General features: G+C 43.1%; 1 protein-coding gene across 3 annotated transcripts; it reads left to right on the top strand.

Annotated features, from left to right (window-relative positions):
• Window positions 1-4,831: 4,831 nt before the first annotated feature.
• On the top strand, window positions 4,832-15,221 carry LOC137784371 (voltage-dependent calcium channel gamma-6 subunit-like). 3 transcript variants are annotated; one of them, XM_068574956.1, is made up of 7 exons: window positions 4,832-4,893; window positions 8,321-8,994; window positions 9,804-9,914; window positions 10,137-10,245; window positions 12,789-12,863; window positions 14,140-14,277; window positions 14,480-15,221. In XM_068574956.1, exons 2-7 carry the CDS (start codon window positions 8,791-8,793, stop codon window positions 14,698-14,700), a joined length of 858 nt encoding a protein of 285 aa, XP_068431057.1. In that variant the 5' UTR covers window positions 4,832-4,893; window positions 8,321-8,790; the 3' UTR covers window positions 14,701-15,221. The 3 variants fall into 3 exon arrangements, with proteins under 3 accessions (XP_068431057.1, XP_068431059.1, XP_068431056.1); XM_068574958.1 differs by lacking the exon at window positions 4,832-4,893 and adding an exon at window positions 5,126-5,322; XM_068574955.1 differs by lacking the exon at window positions 4,832-4,893 and having other exon boundaries at window positions 7,484-8,994.
• The last annotated feature ends 5,078 nt before the right edge of the window (window positions 15,222-20,299 follow it).

The raw sequence follows: 20,299 nt of genomic DNA on the forward strand, positions 1-20,299 counted from the left end.
ATATATATATATACATATATATTAATACATTTATAGCCATTTTGTTGGCACCGGGCTGTGATATTGTCGGTCAGGACGATATTTTCCGGGTAAAAACATATTTGCAGGCAGCAGTGAACGTGGATCAGCTCAACAGACTGGAGGAATACTTCTTCAAGTACCTCGTGTATTATGTCCTTCATACTTTCCTTTACATCCAGCAGTAACAGCTGCCTTCACTTCCCCGTCTCCTGACAATAGGACTTGATTTTATTTTGTGCCAAATAACGACCGACAGAAGTTTCAGAGCGAGACGTTGGACGTCCTGGTTTTCACAATGAGACTAATTAAAGATCTGCTGCAATCTCAGGACGTTGTACCTGTTCGCTGCTCAGAGGGAACTCTCTCCAGAGAGAGAGGATACCGTGTGATGGCACTCGCAGAGAACACAACGCTCCCTTTGTCTGCGGTTTTTATCCTCGTCGTAATAACCGCAACACATCATCGAGACACTGGAACACCTTCTTTCTGGTTTGCATGCGGCTATTTGGACCGTGACCTGAAGGTCGCCGCTGACGCAGGAGGATGATTGTGTGTAATGGTCTTTTCATGCAACAACAACCACAGGCCGGGAGGAAAGCTGCTGCTGGAGGCAGGACGACGGGTCAGACAGGAAACAGAACCGAAAGACCCGCTTGCAGATTCGTCTCTTTTCTGCTCTCCAAACTTTTTAATATATTTCCGCCTTTTTCTCCATTTCTGCCCCTTTGATAGCGATCTCATCTCCGCTCCGTCTGTCTCTGCATCAGCCGGAGCTGTGACTTCATCCCAACAGGCCGACGCAGCTCTGCTCGCGCTGCGGGAAACACAATCTTACAACTTCGTCGGGAAATATATGAATACGTATACAGAAATGTACCAAATCCCACTTCCAGCGAGCTCACGGGTCTTTTGTCGCCCTTAAACATTTTATATGAGGATCACATCTGAATTATTCTATTTGTATCTGCAGTGAATGAAAAAGAAGCAAAAGCAGAACAACCAATATGTTAAAAAACAACCATTTTTTTTTATCATGAAGCGCACATTTAAAAAAAAATAAGATTGAAGTAAGAATCTGAGATAAATTTTGTGAAACAGACTCTTGGATTATTTTTGCAAGATAATTATCTCTTTTATTTAAATCTGACTGTTTTTTGGGGCAGTTAGAGTCTGAACCAACGCACAGTGAGTGTATAGAGAATATTAAAGTGTCCCAGACAACTTTTTTTGTTGTATTTTTTTGTTGCTATTTCCTCAAACTGGCCACGCATCTCTAGCTAACGGGAAATAACGTCCCCTTTAATCCCGCCTTGGTCTCCAAGTGGACGAAACAGCTGTCAGCGAACACAACACCAGACTCCTCTTGAATCCCCTTAAGGACTCGGAGGTGTAAGCGGTCTGGAGCCGGAGGCTAAACCCGTTAGCCTCGGGTTTGGAAAAAACGCACAAACGAAAAGTCTCGTTTTTTGGCAAAAACTCACGAGCCCAAAACTCAACTGCGAGCGTCCAGCTGACGCGACAAGGAAAGGTGTTACAAGCTCTCAGTCCGTAAACATGAGCCGGAGCCGGAGAGCGTCTTGTCCCCAACAGGTCAAACGTCCTGATAAATCCTATTGCCCCTTTGAGGTTGTTCTAATCCCATCAGAACTCCCTGTGACACACAAGTTCATGGTTCAGGCTTCTCGGCATGCCGGAAGGATCTGCAGCGGCTCAGTGTCACCTCCTCCCTCCTTCCCTCCTTCCCTCCCTCCCTTCAGGCCTCCCGACCAGGGAGCGCCACCTTATGGTGAGGGCTCACGCCTGCACCGCATGGGGACCGATGCACGAGGTGGTTTTAGTCCCGCTGATGTCCATAAAACAGACATGTCTGCATTTCTTTTGAGCGCCTACGCTTATTGGAAGCTAATATCATGCTGAGGAGCGAGCGCACCGGAAGGTCGCTGGTTTACGCAGCGCTTGGTTGGCTGAGGGAGCTGGGGGGAGAAATGCTAATAAATAATTCTCTCTTCCCAGAACACTCGATGTCCAATTGTCCTTGAACAAAGCGCCCGACTTTCAGTCGCTCCTGTCGACCAATGGAAGTGGAGTCTGGAGTTAAATCACCTTTTACCTGTTTGAAAAAAAAGGTAAAATACGAAAAATAAATGACGCAACTGAACTCTACAGCGTGTCCTCGTGTTGCATCACTGAAAGACAAACGAAAGCACAAAAAAAACTATAAATCTGTTGCTTTTTCTTGCGATCAGGTCACAAAACCATTCATTTCAAAATGCAGCACCAACAGATGAAGCATCCAAACATTATCCAAACAGAAAGGGGGAAAACTTTGAAATGCAAAAATCATTTTGTATTCACCGGCCACAATTTGAAAAACAATTAAAACTGGTGTTAAATCTGTGTGTCCAGGAGCCTCAGGGCTGACTACTGAATTAAACCAGCCTGTAGTGAGTGGAGCTGTGAGCTGCTGGACTTCAGCCGCTGCGCATCTCAATGCGTCTTCTCCGGCTCAGCGGTGAGGTAACCGTCTGAGCCCGCCTCGTCGCTGCGTCCGTCACTCTGCGGTTCTTCTGTGTTCTTGTCTTTTAACCGGATCTTTCTCCCCTTTCTGTCCAGTCCCTGGTCTCTCGGCCGTCGCTGTCTGTCCGGCCTTCTTGTTTGCACACACGCCGTTTTATCACGATGCCAAGCACATCCGACTGCAGCACTCCCTCCTCTCTCTTCCCCTCTCAGCTGGCAGAAAAGACTGACGGATGGAGAAGTAACTTAATAAATACTTATGTATATATATATATTACCATATCCATTACATTTCTTCATTATCCGAACCGCTCATCCTCTCTGGAGCCGTCTGAAGACAGCGCTCACGACCAGCGGTAATTAAATAACTCACACCAGAGTTTATCCACATGGTGTCATGTCAATATGTCATAGATACACTCCTGGAGATCCTGTTGTCAAGGTTTATTCCATAAAAGACAACAGAATTGTTGAACTATACCTTTTAATTACACTGCAGCGCCCCCTGTAGGTAGAACTGTACGCACTTGTGCATTCTGGCTGTACGATATTCCCAGATTTGGTTGCAATCCAATTAGGCATAGGCGAGTTATGACTCGTTAAAGAGCGTCAGGCCACGCCTTAAAAAGGTTGATTACTAATTACAGACAAAAGCTAATTTTCTAAATACATCCAGAGGTCTGATCATTGACACACTCGTGCACTTTGGAACAGCAGAAGCTGTGAAAGCACCTCTGACATCTTGCAGCTCGAAGGTTCTTTCTCGATAATAAAAACATTAATCTGATTACATATTCTCAACACGAGGTCAACTTGCTTTCTCGTGGCCGCTCACGGACACGAGGCGTGCTTGAGGCCACGGGCAAAAAAACCACATTTTCTTATTGTTGTCAATTCATTTTGACTGGTGATTGTTTGTCAAACTATTCTCAAACTACCGCTGTGATTGGCTGGCAATAACAATGGACCCGCCCCCTTTTCCTCCGGTCTGACGTTACATCGTGCAGCAGATGCATTGTGGCTCGTTCCCGTCATTCAGCTTCATCCCATGAAAAAGTTGGTGAAACAAAAGTATCGTCGACAATCCACCGAGAATAAAGATTTTTGTTTTTGGCAATCCTCCACGTGGAGGGTCGACGTCATGCAGCTCAACACTGCAAACGTCCTAAAATGAGCAAATGAGCCGCTTCCGTCTCTCTTTTCTTTCTCTAGAAGGTTCAAACTGATAAACTGCTGCATCGCGTGTCGGCAGGCGACGGGGATGTGACGCTTTCACCCCCCGGTTGAAATCCATCTGGCAGGTTTTCGACATCTCACCACGAGAGCCGACCGGCAGCCGACCGGCAGCCGACCGGCAGCCGACCGGCAGCCGACCGGCAGCCGACCGGCAGCCGACCGGCAGCCGACCGGCAGCGCGGCTCGTTTTTCGAGGTGATGAATCTACAATTCCCTCCTCAATCAGCAGGGTCGTAACGACGGCCGCAGACATGAGCCTCACGGCCAGAGGCCAGCCGACACGCCAACCCCGCTGCAGCCCGTTCCCCCGGGTCGGCTTTAATGTCATTAACAGGTGGGGGGCAAAAATAGATGGAAGGGAGGCGTTGCATGCACACGCACACACACACACACACACACACACACACACACGCACAGATAAGGAGTCGGGGTTGTGTGTGTGTGTGTGTACATTTTAAAGCAGACAGACTCGTCCAGCAAATGTCCAGGTTAGCGTAAACAAACAGATACATTTTCACACACACACACACACACACACATTCCTACACGACGGACCAACAGGGGACCATCAAACAAATCCAAACAAGTGAGGACCTCTGTTTCTGTTCATTTTTGTAAAAACTTCAAAATAAAATAGTTTAATTGTAATTTAATCCCGCACACACAGACACACACAGACACACACAGACACACACACACACACACACACACACACACACACACACACACACACACGCGCACGCATTTAAAGCATTTGGCTTAGGAAACCCATATTCACAAGGGGCTGCAAACTAATACACAGGCATGCACATGCACACCCACAGATAACTGCATACTTGCACACATAGACACACACGTTGTACACACGAATATTTATACACACACACACACACACACACATTTGGGCATTTAGCTGATGCTCTTTTTCACCTCCACACACAGTCCTAACCCCCCCGATCCTCTATCGGACGTAACGCCGACTCCTACTTCGACCTCCACCCTCTTTTCCCTCCCTCCCTCCCTCCCTCCCTCCCTCCCTCGCCCTCCCACCTCTCACTCCCTCTCCTCGTCTCTACCCCCATCCGTCACTCCGAGCAGAAGCACACACACAGAAACCAGGTCAGCAACTTGTTAATATTGTTGTGATATTTGTGCAGCGACGGGGGGGCGTTGTGGAGCACGCGAGGTCCTCGTGTTAAAGAGTGAAACAATTTTAACTAATGTGTCTCATTTCCGCATGATATTTTTTTGGCTGCTGGACTAAACGTGGGGGGGTTGGGTTGGTGAGGGGGGAATAAAGCTGAACTGGCTTTTTCTTCAAACGTTGCCTGCACAGAGTTTATGAGGGGCCAGTTTACGTTGATATATATCGCAGGAACAAGATCTCGGCTCGTCTTGGGAGCTATTTGAAAAGAGAGAACCCGCTGAACGGTGTTGGTCGCTGGTCGCAGACGATACTATAAGTTCCCTCCTCAGGCTTCAATGCTATACTTTTCCACTGAGGCCAATTGGATGCCTTTTAAAGAGAGCCGTGCCCAGAGTTCATGAGTAAGGACAGCACATTTTAACATCATTTTCTGACCTGCTTCACTAACACACTTTATAACTAACTTGTTCTATCATGACACATGTGAATGCTCTTGTTTTTTTGCTGAGGTTTTCTATATTTTAGCCCGTCATGACCAATTTTCACCACCTCTTTCTTGGCAACTTGCATGCACAGTAGCAGGACAGTTACATCGTGGCTTATGTAACAGGAAGGTTGCAAGTTTTACGTCGACATCTGATGCGTGCCCCAAAAGCACCTTTGAGTTCCTTCGTTGCATATTTCTTTGGGTTACAGCGTTGGCTTGAAACCAACTTGTTTTTGCTGCCAATTTATTTATTTATTTTTAGTCAAATTTAATGGTTTTCTGTTGTTTCAATAGCTCGATCAATTTGAAGATATGTTTGATATTTCAACCAACTGAAATATGACCTTTTTATTTTATTTCAAATATGTTTTAAACACAACTGCATTTCCTCATATATATATATATATATATATATATATATATATATATATATATATATATATATATATAGCTGTTTCTTAAACAGTAGACCTCACAATGCTTATTTATGCTCATGAATATAACAAATTTGAAACAGTATTTGTGACAAATACATACAAAATTACATTTAAATAAAACTATGAATTTTCTGCATACTGTGCATGAAGCATTTTCTTTGTGCGTTGTACATTTGTATACATGCATAATTTGATAGATTGTTACTATCTGTGGACTTGACTCAATCTGGATTACGGTGTTTGAATTTACTGATAAGCTTTCTCTGGATAACAGAATGTGATGTAGATGAATTATATTTGATGCAAGAACTCTACCGGGCAAAAAAAAAAGATTTGAAACTGCTGCAAGCTCGTTAGCTTGTCAACAAGACCGCCGGTGATGGGAAAGTAAAGTTATGTGTTCTCCCCGAGGGGATGTGTTTCATTTTTGTTACCGGGAGGGAGGCTGCATGTCATGTCTGTTGTCACCAGTATCCGGGCGGAACGCAGCAGGACAGCTGCTCGTTCGCCCTGCAGACATAAAAGGTTTAGGATTCAATTCATCGGCAGCGTATCTGTGTGACACCTCCATCACAGAGCTTCTCGGAATAGATAATTGGTTCTGGCTTGAACACTTTGAGTGTTTTTGTGCTGCTGAGGTCCCACAAAGCGTCTCAGAATAGAGAGCAGGTTACGATTTCAGCGCTGCCGGGTTTTTTTTTCTTTCTTTCAAGGCGTCTGCTGTCATGTAACATCTCTAAATAGATAATTGATTGTGATTCCACGATGTTAAGTGCTTTTATACTGCTTTTCGGTCCTGATGGGAGAAAAGAGAACTGACAGCACAGCTAATTGTCTGGGATTGGAGGAAGCGCTCTCTCGCTCTGTGCTTTTCTTCTATCAGAAGATCCCGCTGATGAATGCATACAGTTATTATCGTTGGTCTGCGTACACTGTGCTGTAGCAGAGAGACTTTCTCGTTACCTTTTTACATTAGATTTACAGAGGAACCATGCTTTCACTCTAAAGTTACCAGGATTACGATTCTGCCTCAATATATGACTGTTGAGGCTGGGTCGACCACACCTGTACAGCAAAGGTTTCCAACCTTTCCAGGTCGCTAAATTACCAATTCTGCTGTGGCATGACCGGCCCTACTCAAGCCTGTGATTGGCTGGTACTCGTGGTCCTTCGTTGGTTGGATTGGTCGGGTTTGGGCATGAGGAGAGAGATTGGAAAGGTTCTGGTAAGAAAACCAGGGACAGAGGAGGTCGGGTCTCGCCTTCACCACACTCTGAGAAACAAGGGTTTCCAAAAGGGTTCATACTGAAGGTGCTGAGGTTTGAACCAGAAACATTTGTTACTGAAGAACCCGGTTTCCATTAGAAACCATGTTAAGAACCATATTCATACAAAGAACCCTTTACTTTAAAATCTTGGGAGAACCTTTGGATGGATTCACATGAAACCTTTGGGATATGAAAGAGTTTTTGTTTCTAGGTGGAATTATTAGAACCATTACAACCAATTAGAGGTTCTCTCTATATAACCTCCTAACAGATGGTTCTAGGTAACCTTCACAAATAGGAATCTTTATGAAGGAATCGAAATACAAACATTAAAGCTACGTGGACAAGCCAGAGAACCCTCCATGGTCCATGTCAGCGCCTCTTTCTCGATAGTGGAATCGGGTAATATTGCTCTAATGGCAAAGAAAGCAATGGGGCTGTAACTTGAGAGAACCGGGAGAGTGGAGTGACCTTTCCCCTTGTTGGGTAACTCTTTCCTTCACTGCAAGCTATACTCATAAACAAGTAGCTGAGATCCAAAATCAAAGTTTGAGCCGAACCACCTACTGTACCAACGCCGTTTGGTCCAACCCACTCGCTAAAACCAGTAAAGATGGAACAGTTGAATTGGTTTTCCAGATGGCCATGTTTTGTTAATTTGAAAAAAAGATTTGAACCTGAAAAATTCAACAATATTTTTTCAGTTTTCATTAACAGATTTTATATTTTAAACTTTCATTTTTTTATTTGGGTTCAAATCTTTTTTCCAAATGAACAAAACATATTCCTATAGTTTTCCGACATATATTCCCAGCACTGTTTGCTTTCCATGTTTTATTTTCTGAATATTCTCTGTGATTTTGGTGAATTTATTTGGTACCAAACCTGGAATAATTATTTTTTGTTCTTAACAAACTAAAAGATGTAAATACCCAAGAAAAGTGAAGTGATTTTTCTTGTCGCTTAAGTGTCTTTAAACATGTGAACAGTGCATTTCTCTACTATGTATATGTATTTCTTGGTTTATTGTTGTACCATTTAATGAGTACCACATTCAACACATGCATTGTTCTTCTGACAATACATTACTGTTCTCTATGAACTTTAAAGAGTTTGTGCAAAAAGACCAGAACCTCGTTTTTATGTGATTATGTAAATAGTTGCTTTTACATTTTCCTCTTTTCCTTCTTTCCTTTTGCGTCTCCAGGACGCACCACTTCATCCACTCCTGACTTCTACCTCTACAGACTCTCACTTTGCTCCACACGTTTGATTTATTTTTGCATTTCATGATGATTCATTCATCAGTTTTAGATCTGACGTCAAAGCAACCGTTTTTTTCCCGAGACTCTTTTTCAAGAGAAAGCTGATTCCAGCCTTTGAAGTTTTCTTCTACTTTTTGAGGACACTTTTCCCGCTGTCAGGTCTTATCTCATAGTTGTTGTTTTTGCTGAGTTCATCTCTCTACCTCTTCCTTCCTTTATGCCGGACTCGCCTGTTTGACATTATCTTACTTTAATATTGTCTCAGGTGTTTTTTTTCTGTTCTCTTTATGGGCACAATCTGAAATACACAACCGTTCTCCTCTCTTCAACTTTTCTTTCGGTAAAAGTTCAACCGAACTGAATCCCACTCGGCTGTCTTAGTTTTTACATTTTTTAAAAATCTTGTCCCACCATGTGGTCTACCTTTTTTGTGACCGACGAGGAGGGCCGTACCATCGGCCCGGCGGGGCCGGGAGGGGCGTCTGCGCCGGGAGGAGCACCCCAGGGTGCGGCGGCCCTGTCCGGACTCATGGCCGGACGCGGTGGATTCGGGAAGAACAAACGGCGCAGGACGACGTCGACGGGACACGGCATGAGCGAGGCCCAGGAAGGGAAGGTGACTCGCTTCACATTGTGCATCACGAAGCTGCGTTTTCACCTGAAATCAGACGGGAACACGCCAAGAGAGCAGATTTAAAGTTGGCAAAAATACCAAATGCAGACCTTTAACATTACGGAAATAAAATGTGACGTAGCCACAAGAACCATGAGAGTAATCTGCAGGTTGGAAGCGATTGCTCAAAGATGACTTTGTTGGCCTTACCTATACATATTTAAATTGTTTAGGAGCTGAATTCCCAAACCCTGAAACTTTAAACCTAATGCATACCAGACAGAAAAAGTCTCCACTCAAAAAAAAACATCTTGACTCTCAACATCTCTACACAGAAGTACAAAAGCCCACGCACACACCTCAGCTGCTCGACGGGGGCTGGATCTTTCATTTGTCGAGGACATTAAAAACCTACTTTCACAGACTGTTCTTCCCCTCTGGTATAGTAATTTTCCTCTCTGCTCTTCGCTGAAGGACATCTGCTTATAGGTTAATAGCTCCATTGTTCTCTTTGTGTGGATTGCAGCACATTAGGGTCCAGTTTATGTACTGAACTCCCACCGCCGTTAAATGATGCCAAGAGCATAATTGTTGTAAGTGTGGAGGCAACGGACGTGCTTTTGGGTAATCAACCAAACTTGGACGGACAGAGATAAATTAAATCCAGATAAAAATGTATACAAAGCCAGAAATGGTGCTTATGGTGCATGCAGACATGTTCCTGCAAGCTCCTTCAATTTCCTTGTGATCTAAATTGAGTAATTTCTGATTTTAACACAACCTGACTGTTTGGTGTTGCGTTCGGACACCAGATCAAGTTGGCGTTCTTCGTGGCCATCGTGGGCGTGGTGCTGACGGTCCTTGGGATGGGCACAGAGTTCTGGGTGGAGCTGTCTCCTGCCAAGAATTTCTACAACAACCAGGTGAATTTGCAATAAACGGGAAGCTTTTCTACCAATTACTCCATTCGTATGGTGTTTATTCATATTAGTATGTGCAGTCCTAGAAAACATGGGAGAAAAACAAACATTAATTGTACTGTTTTTATAATTTTATAGTCATATTTCTTTGGTCAAGGCTTGTTTGGATGAGATTGTGCTATGAAACCCTCTCTGATCTTTTTCTTTCCTTTTTCCTTTTGGCAGACGTGTCTGACGGCGCACTACGGCCTGTGGAAGGGCTGCACAAAGACCTTGTGGGTGTCTGATATCGACCCGGAGAGAGAGAGCTGTGGACCTGCCGAACTACCCGGAGGTGACTCACCGCTCACCGCTTCACCCACCGGTTGGGTGGCTGTCTTAACCTTCATGAAAGCTGACGGGTCCGTGTGGGAGAGTTGCAGGAGTTTTTTTTTTTTAAGATGATGATTGACGGACCGACTGGCCGTTTGGACGTTTGTCAAAAACTCTGGAGCTCGTTGGACGAGCTCAGTTTGAGGGAAGCGAGGTAGCGCGACGGAGAAGTCTATACCTGAGACAGGAGGACGCTTGGCTCGCTGTGTGACGGCCGTCTGGATGAATGAAGGCTGACAAACAGCCGGAGTCACTGTTACATGTCGTCAAGGAGGGAAAAGAGCGAGTCAGTCGACTTGCTTTGAGGACGACTTCCATGAGCCGAGGTTTTTCTGGTTTGAGGTTCCCTCATTTTTTACATGATTTGAAAAGTCCCAGAGGTCAAGAACCAAGAGATAAGAGATTTCTGTATTAGTCCCACATTGGGGAAGTGTAGAGGATTACAGCAGCTGAGGGGGAAAAAGTGCAAGAGACATAGTACAAAATAAAAAAACAACTAATATAATTAATACACAGTAAAAAAAACAACCTGGAAAAGCAAAAAAATACTTGCTTAGGTTTAGTAAAAACACGGGTTGTCCTTTAAACGGTGTCATTTTGGACATGAACACTGGTGTACTGGTTCACAGTCCTGTGCTTGGTTTGGCACATCATTCCTCTTCGTCATCGCACCCAGAGCCGTTTCTCTGAGCGCCTCACCATGACGTGGACGCTGTATGTACTGCATCTCATACAGACGGAAAGGTTATTTTTGCCGGTATCAAGCCGTTTGAGACCAGAAACATATGAGCATATTGTCATTAATAACCAGGTTTGTTGCAGGCTGAAGACCCGCTAATGGAAATAATGAAGGACTGCGCGGTTGAAAGGGCCATTCGGATGTCAAACTTTAAGACGTGTGTGTTGAAAAGATTATTACAGCTATTTGCTCGTATGCCTCCACTTTGCTGTGACTCGCCTGTGTTGAGCTCTGAAGACTGAGGCCCGTTAACACGGGGAAACGCATATATATATATATATATATATATATATATATATATATATATATATATATATATATATATATATATATATATATATTCATGTGGTTTGGCCTTTCATTTACACAAAAACAGAAGTTTTTATCATGGAAAACGATCATTTCTAAAAACTCTAGCCAAAGTGAAAATCTATGAAAACTCAGTTTTTGTGTTTGCGTGTGCATCCTCTGTTTACAGGTTGTCGTAGTCATGACGGCGCTCGCTTGTGTATTTATGCGGGTTCATGTAAACAGAAACTTTTTGGAAAACGATCATGTGTGTATGTTATTTTTGAAAACGAAGGGGCAGAAGTATTTGTTTCTGTGAATACCCGGCGATGTGTAAATGTGGCCTGACTCACATGAAGAGCGAAACAGAGGAAAGTCCACCAGAAGCAGCTCTGCGTGGTTTCAGAGAGGAAGCCCGTTTGGTTTCATCAAAACGACTGCGACTGATTCACAGAGTCGCTGACTCAGCGGTTCATGGGACTTTTATAAATATCAAATTGCACTTTTGTTTACGAGCACCAGAGACAATCCACTCAGAAACCAACCTTTGCGAAGATACACACAACATTGTCATTTATGTCCAGCACAAAAAAGAAAATAGACTTAAATTCAGCATTTAGTAATATAATTACAATAACATTTTTTTTCCTCTTCTCTGTACTATCATAAACTAATATACCACCAACACATATATGAACCTATAACCTATGTGCACAAGGGTTTTCTGTATATTATAGCTTTTTAAATTATTCAAATTGACCTTGTGGTTGAAGAGATACTCAGTATTCAGTTGACAGCAAACTATTCAAATTGCTTGGGTAAACATTAATTAACATTCACAATTATATTTTTGTCGGTAGAAATATTACACCTTGTTACTGCGAGTGTGTTTTTCCCTCCCATGAGCCCGCTAGGGAACGACACGTCTTTCTTAATGGATAACGAGTTGCAAAGAGGAAAAGTCCAATTATTGCCGCACTGCCTCGTTGCCGAAGCCCCTTTGTTTGTTGATGGGATGAGACGTTTCATCGATGGCGAGCGCAGCTGCTCTCAGAGCTGCTGCTGCGCGAGAGAACCGCCAAGAAACTCTCCGAGGACGTCGCTTGTGATCGCACTGATTAAGAGTGACGTGTGTGTGTGTTTGTGTGTGTGTTGTGTTTTGCTCGCTGGCGTGTGAGGGAACAGATAGAGGTGTCAAATTCCATTCGATGGCCGAACTCCCTCAATTACTGTAGCACGTCGCGGCGGGACGGCTAGCATGCTAATTGCGCGGGAAGCGCCGGGCCCGTCGCCTTCAGCTCGTCGCCGTCGTTCACGCCTGATTATGCTCGATGGAGAATTGGCGAAAAAACTAAAAGAGAGAGAGAGAGAGAGAGAGATGTGGCTGCATGAATGTCAATGAGCTCTTCACCAAGATTATGTTTGTGTCTCTCTCCATTTAAAAGTGTTCCTCCATCTTCTTTTTTCTCCTCCTGCAGAATCAAACTGCACCTACTTCAAGTTCTTCACCACGGGGGAAAACGCCGTGATGTTTCAGAAGACAACACGAAAGAGTGAGTCATGCGTCTCTTTTTTGGGTTCTCGTGGCCTCTCTGAACCGCTGTGCCACCTTTCGGCCGCCCACTCGCTCCTTCCTTTATACTTTTCCTCCTCCATCTCCCTCCACCGATGCTCTTTCTGTATTCCCTCAGTCGCCTGTCCGTCATCCGCCCCCTCCCTTTGTCTTTTCTGTGTCCTTTCCTGTTTTCTCCTCCGTCTCCCTTCACCTCTTTCAGGTCGGCCCGTCGTCTGCTCCGAGAGTGTTTTGAAATCTATTCCGCCCACGCGCTGCGTTCAAGTGTCTGCCAGCAGTTTGCCTAACCTCTCATTTCACTGGCAGCTCCATAATGCATGAAGATCACAGAGTGCCGAGCTGCTGAATGAAGAACGACAGACGCACATTTAAATCTCATTGTTTACGGAGGATTCAATAGACACGGCCATGAGTAAAACAACGTGCTGGAACTAGGTTTTTACATCACAAATGTTTCACTTCATGTACATCTTGTACGAAGGGAGATTTGTGTCTTTTTTACCTGAGCAAATTTCTTGTTTGTAAGTTAATTATCTCCAAGTCTTTGCTCTCAATTAAAACATATTTTCTCTGCCTCAAAAAATAAAAATGCTCTCAAATTACCAAACAAAATATGGCTTTTTCAGAGCCATATTTTGTTTGGAAAACGTTTTTTTTTTGGAGAAAATAGTATTTAGAAGAAAAAAAATTTTAGAGCAATTTTTTTTAGAGTGTTTGTTTTGAGAGTTTTTTTTTTTTGGAGCAATTTTTTTTTTTTTTTTTGGAGCAAATTTTTGCTTTGAGAGCCTTTTTTTTTTTTTTGAGAGGTTTTTCTTTTGAGCAAATTTTTTTTTTGACCAGATCATTTTTTTGGGGAGCGTTTTTTTTTTTTTGACCAGATCATTTTTTTGGGGAGCGTTTTTTTTCTTCTTTTTTTGAGAGGAATTTTTTGGGGAGATAAAATATTTTTTAATTGAGAGAAAAGATTTGGAGATAATTTACTTACAAACAAGACATTTGCTTGGGTAAAAAAGACACAAATCTACCTCCATATGTTCTTGATGATCTGGTCCTACTAAGTTCAGTGGGTGTCCCCGCTGTAGCAAGCTAGCGCTGTTGCTAGCTCTCCGCAACTGCTGCTAGCTTCCCGCTGCTGCTGCTAGCTCCCCACTGATGCTACTGCCCACAACCTGAGTCCAGCGTTGAGCTGAGTTTTCCAAATACTGCAAATGTCACCATGAGATAACTCTACTGTACTCCTTTTTCCCCCTGTGCAGATCTAAATGTAGCGGCGGCCATGTTGGCCCTGTTCAGCCTGTTCCTGATGGTGATGGGGGCCATATGCATCACCATGTCCCTCAGTAAAGAGATCGTCTTCTTCCTCAAGCCGGCGTCCGTCTGCTTCATCCTCTCAGGTCCGTCGGGGCGACAACACACTGGACCACGTTTTGGGCTTTTAGTGCATCTTTCTCAATTAGTTGAGCTCGCTAGAAGTTCATAAGACCTTTTAAAAGAATTACACACTTTTTAGTTGGGGAATGCAATTTTCGAGGAAAGGGCCTAAAAATAGGTGTGTCAGTGTGTCCCGATAACTGACGTCCAGCGTCTCCTCCACAGGTGTGCTGGTGCTGGTCACTCTGATGGTCTTCCACCAGTCCGTCCTGGCCTTCTTGGCCAGCGACCACACGGTTCCCCTCCACCACGAGCTGTCCTGGTCGGTGTCGTGCATCGGCTGCGCGGGCGCCGTCCTCATCGTGGGCGGCGTCCTCTTCCTGCTGCTGGCGCTGCCCTACAGCCCCTGGCAGAGGTGCCTCCCTCAGAAGGACAGCAGCAGCTAGTGGTCGGAGGCGGCGTTGCACCTTTTGGGTTCATGAGGAGGGCGTGTTTTTCTTCTTCTCCCAAAGATGTCTTAGCAAAGAGATGTGCTTTTCATGTGAAAGGAATTCTTAAAGGAATGTGGTGGAGGATTTATGCATGTGCACTGAACGCACATCGCTGTCTGTCTTGTCGTTACCGTAACCTTGTTCACACCAAATATCTTCATCTTGTCTAATCTCTATGTGCCCCATGAACTATCGTTGAGGTTTACAGCTCTAAAAGGAGGTAGGTTTGTGTCTTTTTTACCTGAGCAGATTTCTTGTCTGTAAGTAAATTATCTCCAAATCTGTGGTCCACTAATCAGCTTTGAAGAAGCTACAAGTACCACAGACACATTTGTAGGACCTGTGTACTATACGTTCGGCAATTATTTTTTGAGAGTAACTTTTTTTTTAGAGCAAATGGTTTTTTTTAGAGTAAATTTTAGGTTTGAGAGCATTTTTTTTTAAATTATTTTTTTTGAAGAGCAAATTATTTTTTTGAGAACATATTTTTTTTTAGAGTTTTTTTTTTTTTGGATAGCGCTTTTTTTGAGAGCGTTTTTTTTTTTTTTTGTGAGAGCAATTTTTTTTCGAGCTTTTTTTTCGAGCCTTTTTTTAATAGCATTTTTTTTGGATTACTCACAAACTAGAAATTTGCTCAGGTAAAAAAGACACAAATCTACTTTCATACAATGCCACGTCAAAATACCCCTTCTAGTGCGATCTTTCTGCTCAGAAGTGGTTGCAAACAGCCCTGTTGTCTTACTATCTTGCAAGGTTTGGCGCCAAATAACTGTTGCAAGTTAATCAATTTTATGGAATTATTTCACTCTTTGACATTGCATGAACTCAAATAATTTACAAAAATGCTGTTTTAAATAGCGTGGAAGCAGAATTAAGCATTTAATGTCAATGCTAGTTCTCGGCTAAACTGAATGCTAACATGCTTATGAAGCCACTCATAATGACGATTATCTATATTTGGGCTACTTAATTATTCTCGCCTGATTTAAAAAGTCCTACGAGGGACTTTCATTTCGTGTTGATTTTGGCGGTCCCTGTGGACAAAGGCGGTACTGGTTCTGAGCGCCAGATTAAAATAACTATGAAGGAAATACCCGATGGTCTTTAAACTAATCCATGAACAGTTAAAAGTTCCTCGTAACTTGAGTACATTTATTATAAATTAAATGCTGGTGTAATAAAACTAGCAGCTAAATAACTTTAATTAAAAAACGAACAGAACAGTTTATTTACCTTCAAACAGGGAACCTCATTAAATTAAGAAACATTTTTTACTTCTTTTTCTCCATATCATGTTTGTCCTGTCTTCAGAGCTGCTTACCTGTGTATGTTGGATGTTTTGTTGTTCGTTAACATTGATAGACGTTAATCACAAACACATTAATTGCATAATCATGTGACAGCGCTTTTATTTTGCCCACAACATTATTTTTTTTATTGTATTGCTCATCAATATTCATTTATTTCAAGCTTTATATTTATTATCCATAAGCATAATCATAAAAAATACCTTTTCTTTCTTTCATTATCACGTTTCACATGTATTAGATGCATATCGCACACAGTAAGAAGGGTACACAAACTTAAGTGTCACACTTTAAAAATAGTTTGATACAGCTGAAAAGATTGTACACGGCGTTAAATAAGCTACAAAAAGAGTGACAGGCGGCCATGTTGTTAGTGTTTTCCTCACATGATTCATTTTGAAATGCTTTTTGTTGTTGATCTGCATCGATTGAGAGTACGAATGACTTCATTTTATTATTAAACATGATGTGAATATTTATTGCCTTCCACTTCCAGGTTGCATTTCTTTCCCGTTCTGCACTCGCACCAACACGTTCTTTAGCTTACAGGCTCCGCCTCCTCCGTAGCATCATTGTGCTAACGAGCTACATATTCTTTGGGTTTTGTGCTGGGTTTTCATCGGTTTTAAAGGCATTTTACTGGTGATGAATGCCTTTAAACACAACTACAGTAACACATCATCAAAGCTATGCAGCTAAAGCTATGCAGCTTTTTTACGTAGCGGCGAGAGCTTTTTCATGCACTCATCAATTAGAAGATTTTGGGATATTTTTTGCTTCCATTTCTTTACTACTTTATCTATTTCCATCAGTAGATTTCTCAAAACATTTGGGGAGATCATGCTGCATTTGCATATTATAACAAAACCTGTCAGACAACTTGTAACACAAAAAGAAATTGACAGCCGGGAGAGTTTCATGTGATATCTGCAACATGATTTAAACGTTTTCTCACTTAAACACACAGAAAAGTGATGGCTTTTATTCTCTGTGAATCCAAACAGGAACGAAATGAAACAAGGAAACCAACCAGGTGTGAACACGCTCTCGGTCCACTACCAGACCTGATGGGTCACCATCTAAATATATAAATATAAATATAAGCCCGGGCTCACATACTGTACCCCCACTGCTTATTATAAACCAATACATTTCTAACATTTGAGATGCAGTTGGAAAGCTATCAACAAAGTGCCCGTCAGCCCATTTTAATTTGAACAACAAAAAAAAAGTGCTGGACCTTGTCATCACATCCCAGCTCAGAGGTAAAATCCATCACATCAACCTTCATCTGGACCCGAAGACTTTTTACCTCTCATGAGAGGGTGAACTTCGAGGAGCAGCAGGAAATAAGAGGAGGGCAAGAAGGCCGATGACATACAACAAAGGTCCCGGCTAAATTTGCACTCAGGACGTTGCAGTCGCGTGTTATACGATACAGCGCATACTCAGCCTGCCAGACCACCAGCCGGGCCCTGTTACCCTCCTCTTAAGTCGTCATTCTGATGTTTCCGACAGCGCCCGAAGGCAGCGTACCAAGTAAGACGGCAGGTATGTGGCGGTATCGTCCCGATTATCAGCGTTACTTTGGAGCGCAGGGTTCATACACGTTTTGACCTGAGGATCTCCACAACGTTCTACCAAATGTACACAGGCAAGCATGTCTGATTATCTTTTGAGCATCTTTCTTTTAAAAGCATATTGATTATTTTAAATTAACGTATGGAAGCCCGTTCACGCCAAAAACAAAAAAAAAGTCATAATTATGAGATATAATGTTGAACTTATGAGAAAGTACAAAGTTTGTTATAATTATAGCTCATAATTATGACATTTTATGTCATAATTTTTACTTTATTATCGCTTAATTTTGACTTTTTATGTCATAATTTTGACTTTTGATCTCTTAATTTTGACTTTTTATGTTATACTTTTGACTTTTTATCTATCAATTTTGATTTTTGATCTCTTAATTTCGACTTTTTATCTCATAATTTTGACTTTTTATCTCATACTTTGAGTCTCTTTCTCAATTATAACTTTTTATGTCATAATTTTGACCTTATTATCTCATAATTTCTTTGTTTGGAATTGGATTACATGTTTTCAAGGACTTTTCCAGGCCTGGAAATAATCATTTTAAAATTCCATGACTATTCCAGGTTTTCTGTACGGACCCTGGGAATGGATCACGCAGGTGTTTAGCTGTGTGTGACCTCGTGCAGTGAGTTTGGATTGTCCTGACTAGCGGTTTTCTCTCTCCGCTAACGTTGCTAATGCTCCCGGCTCTCAGTCACCACACTGACCTCCTTCCACGGCCTCGCGTCCCTCTTGAAGCGTCTCTTCATGCCGTTTTGGCGGCGACCTCCACGGCTAAATATAGACCGTGGCCGATTGGGACCGACGTGGCCGGGAGAAACACAAACCTGGAAGACACACGAGCGCTCTCAAATTCAACTCGTTCAAATGCACAAAGTGTCGGCTTCACCCCCCCCCCCCCCGCGTGTGTGTGCAGCGCTCACAGTGGGTGATGACACACCGGGCGTGTTCACGATGCGAAGACCGGCTTTAAAACTGAACCCTCGGCGTCATGCATTCCCACCGTCATCCAATCCCCTTCAATGCACCGCAGAGAATCAGATTATCCTCAGAAAGGGGGGGGGGGGGTAAATGAGCTCAGATCTTGAGTTGTCAAAGCCACAACTTTTCTTTGTGTGTCGGCAAAGTGTGCTACAAACCCCGCCTCCCTCTGTGTTGGTACTTACTCACAGCACCTGTCACTCATGCTGAGTAGGTGACCAAAATGTCTGGGATCGTTCACCTCAAACGTCCTGGATTTCAAAAGGTCACTCTAATATGAATAATGTTGTACTTCTTTTGCAGCGTTTACATTCTGCCCCCCCCCCCCCTCCCTCTCATTATGAGCTAAGCCAAGATAACAACAACACCAACACACTGATTTGTCTGCACGCGTGTGTCAATCCATCAACGCTTCCAGCGCTAGCTGTCACGCTGAAAAGCAGAGCGGTTTATTCTAAAGAGCTTCAGGCCGCTTACGCAGCCTTCTACACACACACACACACACACACTGCAAAAGAAAATGTTTGGTCGAGCGCGATCGCTGTCCATCAACTAAAGTCAGTTTATTTTGTCTCCAATTACTCATTTAGGGCTTTAAAATCTCATCCTCTGTCCTTCACAAGTAACCTTTACCACGGGTGTCAGTCAGAGACACAACCGTGCAGCCGTCGGGCCTGTGGGAGTCGAATAAATCCATCTGGATCATTTTCTGGCCGGTATCACTGTCTCCTCCAAAGCTTTTTCTTTTTTGGGGGCGTTCCAAAATCCTGCGATCTCATTGGTCCTCAGACTCTTCTGAAACTGCATCAGACGGCACATGATGAAGGAGGGGGTCATGTCGATGTGCAGCTTGTCATGCTGCGACCAAGCAGGAGCTCAATTCAAATTTCTGAATCATATTTTTGAACTGAACATTCTTCTGAACATCAATTATTGTGTTTATTGTGATTATTGTTGCATATTTAGATGCTTAAGGTCATAGTCGTTCTAAAGATGGGCGGTATTACCCTGTGGGTTGATGGGAAAGCACCGAACAAAACAATTGAAACCCTTTTTTTTTAGTCTATGTTGCTATTGTGGTCAGTGACACTCCCTATGCCGGCCAACAGTGGCCCAAAACCGCCTCGCATATATCTAAGGCCACGCCCCTAAAAGTAATCCCCTCTCAACGCCACCCGATCCAGCGGAAAGAAAATATACTCCTCCAATAAATACGAGAACTCGTCAAGCGAAGACGAGTCCTGTGACCTTAAATAATCGCAGCTTCATCGGCTCAAATCCAGAGCGGAGGCGCCTCTACGGTTACACACACACACACACACACACACTGAGACGCCACATTATAGGGTCTCCACAATGTCACACACCTCTAGAGTCTAAACAACCACAGTACATTTAAAGATAAATGAGTAATGAGTTTTAAAAAACACGTCTCTTAAAGCTCACGTTCAAAGATAGCTGCAGGTGTGAGTGAATATCAAACGTCTCTATAAATAAATAAATAAACTCTCAGGCAACGCAAATCAGACAGTGTATTCACAAAGTTGTGATATTTAGGCGGGACACAAGTCAGACTTTCACTACTTCATCCTCAGTTTAGTCGCAGTAGAAGTTTTACAACATGTCCCCGATTTGGAGAGGAGTCCCCACAACGTCACCGTATGAGA

The sequence above is a fragment of the Clinocottus analis genome, unplaced genomic scaffold (assembly GCF_023055335.1).
Source record: "Clinocottus analis isolate CAN_PGR_092001 unplaced genomic scaffold, fCliAna1.0.p SCAF_14, whole genome shotgun sequence".
Lineage (NCBI taxonomy): Eukaryota > Metazoa > Chordata > Actinopteri > Perciformes > Cottidae > Clinocottus > Clinocottus analis.